General features: G+C 37.7%; 1 protein-coding gene across 1 annotated transcript; it reads right to left on the reverse strand.

Moving 5' to 3' along the window:
• Positions 1 to 908: 908 nt before the first annotated feature.
• LOC130836299 (olfactory receptor 7A17-like) lies at positions 909 to 1,892 on the reverse strand. The gene has a single exon (XM_057708358.1). It carries the CDS (start codon positions 1,860 to 1,862, stop codon positions 909 to 911), a length of 954 nt encoding a protein of 317 aa, XP_057564341.1. The 5' UTR covers positions 1,863 to 1,892.
• Between the last annotated feature and the right edge of the window lie 3,343 nt (positions 1,893 to 5,235).

The raw sequence follows: 5,235 nt of genomic DNA on the forward strand, positions 1-5,235 counted from the left end.
ACTTTTCCAGTCACTGTGGCAGACACTGTGGACGTGGCTGAATAAGAGAACAGGATCCTAATGTGGAGAATAAAACTCAATTGCCACCTCTAAAGCATATTATTAGCTAAAGTCTACATTATCAGGAAGAGCAGTTAAGGTAATAATATACAAAGATATGATATATGCAAGTATGGAAAAATGTCATCTCAGATGTTCCTCTATTACAATATTTTATAAATTGTCTGGGTTGTCAAGTGTAATTTTTATTCATATGAGAAATACAAGGAATGAATCTTTTGGTATATAAAGAGCAAAAAAATTTGTGATGATATATGTAACTTGAGAAGGAATTATTCTTAAAAAATTCATGTCGCCCTATGGAAAAAAATGGGAATTTCCAAATATTTCTGATACAAGATTAGGAAAAACTTTGTGAAAGTAGGAAAATAAATGGGAAACTATCCATATATGAGGCAGAAGAAAAAGCCTAATAAGGTGAGTTACTTAATTTGTATAGAGAAGGTGCAAGTAGAGTTTATTCCATATGAGTAATACAACTCATGACTATTGTTTTAATAAAACAAAAGAAAAAAAAAACTTTGGATGGTATGTCATCTGAAAAGATATTATTCCTAAGAAATCCATATTTCCCAAGAAATAGACAGACCTTTGCAAATATTTGATATAAGTTTGGGAAAAGCTGTGTGAAAGCAGGAAAATTGACAAATGGAACAACTGTATATGTAACAGAGCAGAAAACTTAATAAATTGAGTTATTTAAATGTAGAGAGAAATCGAAGTCAAAGAAATGGAAATTTCAAGGAATAATAGAGAAAATTCTATGTCCATAATCTGATTAAAAAAAAAAACAAAACGCTGCAATTTCTGGCTCCATTGACTTGAGTCCTGCAATAATGGGTATTTCTTCAGTCCCAGAAAAGCTGATGTTTTGTAGACGCCCTCCCAATGAATCTTTTCAGAGCCCCCTTTATATCTTTATTCCGCAGACTGTAGATGAAGGGGTTCAGCATGGGCGTGATCACAGTGTACATCACTGAGGCTGCTGCACTTGAGTGTGAACCGTGTGTAGCTGCAGAGCTAAGGTACACTCCTAGGCCTGTACAATAAAATAAGGCAACAATTGAGAGGTGAGATGCACAGGTGGAAAATGCTCTATACTTCCCCTGAGCTGTTGAGACACCTCTCACAGAGGAAACTATCTTCGAGTAAGAATAAAGTATCCCCACAAATGGACCTCCACCTAACACACCAGATGCAGAATACATCACCATGTCATTCAGGACGGTGTCACAACAGGCACATTGGACCACCTGATTGAGTTCACAGAAAAAGTGGGGGATTTCCAAGACTGTGCAGAAGGACAACCTCAATATCATTAAGCTTTGTAACAAGGAATTCAGGGCACTTATGATCCAGGACATCAGCAACAGCAGCCCACAGAGCCGGGGGTACATGATGACTGTGTAATGCAGAGGGTGACAGATGGCCACATACCGATCATAGGCCATCACAGCCAGGAGGAAGTCGTCCAACCCTGCAAAGAGTAGTAAAAAGTATATCTGGCTGATGCAGCCTGCATACGTTATACCTTTGCTCTGCATCTGGATGTTCCACAGCATCTTTGGGATAGTGGTGGAGATGAAACAGATGTCTACAAAGGACAGGTTGGAGAGGAAGAAGTACATGGGTGTGTGGAGGTGGGAGTCAGAGCTGACAGCCAGGAGAATGAGCAGGTTCCCAAACACAGTGATCAGGTACATGGTGAAGAAAAGCCCAAATATGAGGGGCTGCAGTTCTGGTTTCTTTGATAATCCCAGCAGAAGAAATTCTGAAATCTGTGTATCATTTCCTGATTCCATGTGGTAGAGAGGACTACCTAGAAATAAATAAAAAAAATCATATGACTGATTTCACAGAAATGGGAATTATCAGTATAGGTGAAATTCTACAATTTATATTTTGCAGACATGAAATCAATACCTATAATTTATTTGTGAAATGTGTCCCCATCAGAGTATTCCCTATGCCATCTCTGATTAAAAGTTTCTATTAACCTCTCAGTCTTTTCCTCAAGATGCCATGTGTTGTATATTTTAATAAGAAATTCTGCTAAGCCTTTGGTGTGTATAAGTTAAGTACTGACCGTTTTCTATGCAAGGAGTACAGTGTGCTGAGAAACAAAAGTCCCTACAGTTCAATGATGGAGAAAGAATATTGACAAATATATAATCATATAACATGTCAAATGGTGACAAGTAAAATGAAGAAAAATAGGGGATGAAGAAGAGGTGGATGGTGAGTTATTCTGTATTGGGTTTTCAGGTAGGCTGGCAAACAACGTAACATTTGAACAGAGATCTCAAGGAAGAGAGATCAGGAGGTGACAGAAGTGTGGGCCTGGCAGGAGGAATACCCAGTTCAAAGACCTCAAAGAAGCCACTAGATTCAGATATACAGTCACCAAAGGAAGGAAGTGTTTCAAGGGGAAGAAGGAAGAGGGAGGGTGATGAGAGATGGGGCCAGAGGATGTTAAAGGATGAAATGGCCTTCCTGTGACTGTTGAACTTCAAGGTACAGAAATTTCCGAATTCACATGTTGTTCTTTGTACTTTACTGGCTTTTTACAGAGAATCATGAGGTTAGAAATAAATATATTTTTTAAATTTTCATATTCTGTTATCATTCTACCATCTATATTTTCAGGGGAACATTTTGGTGTATATGAGCTCAGATCCTGCTTCTCTAAGGACTCTCATACCCTAAAACACACACACACACACACACACACACACACACACACACACACACAGAGCACTGTGGTCTCCTGGGGCATGTTACTACCAGGTTCTTCTCATCTCCTGCCACACTAATTAGGAAAGGAATGGTAAAAGGTAACATCAAGTTATCTATATCCTAAAGTATAATAATACCCAAATTCCAGTTTTTAGTATGGCCTTCAATTTTCATATGGCTATTTTCTGTCATTTCATTTATAAACATGAAAAAGCAGTTCAAAAAACATAGATATGGGAAAAATAGACAGAAGCCAGAAAAATGATCTAATAAGCTCAGGTGGTCCCTGAGAGACTGTGATGAGGAGAAAGCTTCCTTGGTTCTGGCAGCATCCCAACCCCACTTATATCCCCACGATGCCCCAATCACCTAACAAAACAGCAAAAAAAATTTATGGAAAGAAAAAAAGAGTGATGTCTTTATGGTTCAAGACACCTTATTGATTGAACATCCCACTAGCAAAATGAGCAAAGAGAATAAACACACAATTCAGAAGAAAAAATACACAAAGTACAAGGGTGAGTCAAAAAGTATCCGCATTCTGGTTGTAGAAATTTTATAGCCAGAGTGTAGATACTTTTTGACTCACCCTAGTACAAAAATGGTGGATTTTTTATTATTAATTTTTATTCAAGTATTGTTGCTTTACAGTGTTGTATTACTTTTTTGCTGTACAGCAAAGTGAATCAGCTATACATATACATATATCCCCTCTTTTTTTGGAGTTTCTTCCCATTTAGGTCAGCACAGAGTACTGAGTGGAGTTCCCTGTGCTATACAGTAGGTTCTCATTAACTATCTATTTTATATATAGTAATGTATATATGTCAATGCCAATCTCCCAATTTGTCCCACCTCCGCTTACCCCCTTGGTATTCATACATTTGTTCTATTCATCTTTGTCTCTATTTCTGCTTTGCAAATAAATTCATCTATATCATTTTTCTAGATTCCACATATAAGTGATATTAAAATCTACAAATAATAAATGCTAGCACGAGTGTGGAGAAAAGGGAACCTTCTTACACTGTTGGTGGGAATGTAAATTGTTACAGACACTATGGAGAACCATATGGAGGTTCCTTAAAAAATCTAAACATAGAACTACGATATGACCCAGCAGTCCCACTCCTGGGCATATACCTGGAGAAAATCATAATTCAAAAAGATACATGCATGTTCACTGCATCACTATATACAACAGCCAGGACATGGAAGCAACCTAAATGTCCATCAACAGAGGAATGGATAAAGAAGATGTGGTACATACATACAGTGGAATATCACTCAGACATAAAAAGGAACAAAATTTTGCCATTTGCAGAAAAGTGGATGGACCTAGAGACTGTCATACAGAGTAAAGTAAGTCAGGAAAGGTGAATTTTTAAATGTGAAATGGTAAAATGATTTTAAAACATAATAAAATGCAAAACTTTTGGTACCAGAAAATCAGGCTTTAAATTTCTCATCTACCACAGATTAGTTGTTTGAACTTTCAGAGCCAACTGAAACAATCTAAATGTCAATATTCTCCCCTGAATAGTGGGGGTAGTGGTATCCATATTCCCAAGGTGGTCAATAGGTTTGGTTACTATATGTTAAAAAAGAAAAAAAGAAAAAAAATTAGCATAGTTCTTTCCTCTTGGTAAATTCATTGTTATTCTGGGGTGAGAATTCTGATTTTTTTCCTTACCCGTCGTGCCTCCATTGTTTTTCCATGTCTTGATCCCCAATTCTACAACCATATTTCAGTTCTTTGTCACCCCTCCTATCTATCATGGCTGGTACCCCTCTAGCAGATATCCACATTAATCTAGTGAGATCTTTCTGAATTACAAAGTTGATCATGGCCCTTTCACACGTAAACTCAATCCCAGGGAATCCCCACTGGAGAATGAAGCCAAAATTCTGTAACTTCCAACAGGAGGCTCTCACTGTGTTCTTACTGCAAGTTTCACCCTCACATCTGCCCTGCTCTTGTCCACATGGACCTCATAGGCCTAGATCTTGCCTTGCAGCTTCCTTGATGCCACAGCTTCAATTCTCTGTGTCATTATACACGTGCTTTTCTCTGCTTGAGTCTCACCCACAGATCTGTTTAGAATTTTTCACCCCTCCTCCATCTTCAAAACTCCATCTTCTCTCAGACTGCCTGGAGGCATTTCTCTCATGAAACTTTTATTTTCCTTAACATTTCCACAGGAAAATAAAACTTCCTAATGTACTTACTTTAGTTGTATGGGTTATCTATATAACTTTTATTTAGTTTTGTGTCTTTTGTCCCTTCTAGACTGTGAGTGCTTTGAGACATGTAAAAATACTATACATACTCACTGCCTCCCTGCCCCTCCCCCCACCAGATTTACTTGGAAATAGTAGCCGAATAAATATATATTGCATGCCCTTGAATATATTATCTCACATAAGTTGACACTGATG

Source organism: Hippopotamus amphibius, chromosome 15, assembly GCF_030028045.1.
Source record: "Hippopotamus amphibius kiboko isolate mHipAmp2 chromosome 15, mHipAmp2.hap2, whole genome shotgun sequence".
Lineage (NCBI taxonomy): Eukaryota > Metazoa > Chordata > Mammalia > Artiodactyla > Hippopotamidae > Hippopotamus > Hippopotamus amphibius.

Excerpts from the sequence above, each read along its gene's own strand:
- LOC130836299 (XM_057708358.1), bottom strand. The coding sequence starts at position 1,862 with ATGGAATCAGGAAATGATACACAGATTTCAGAATTTCTTCTGCTGGGA.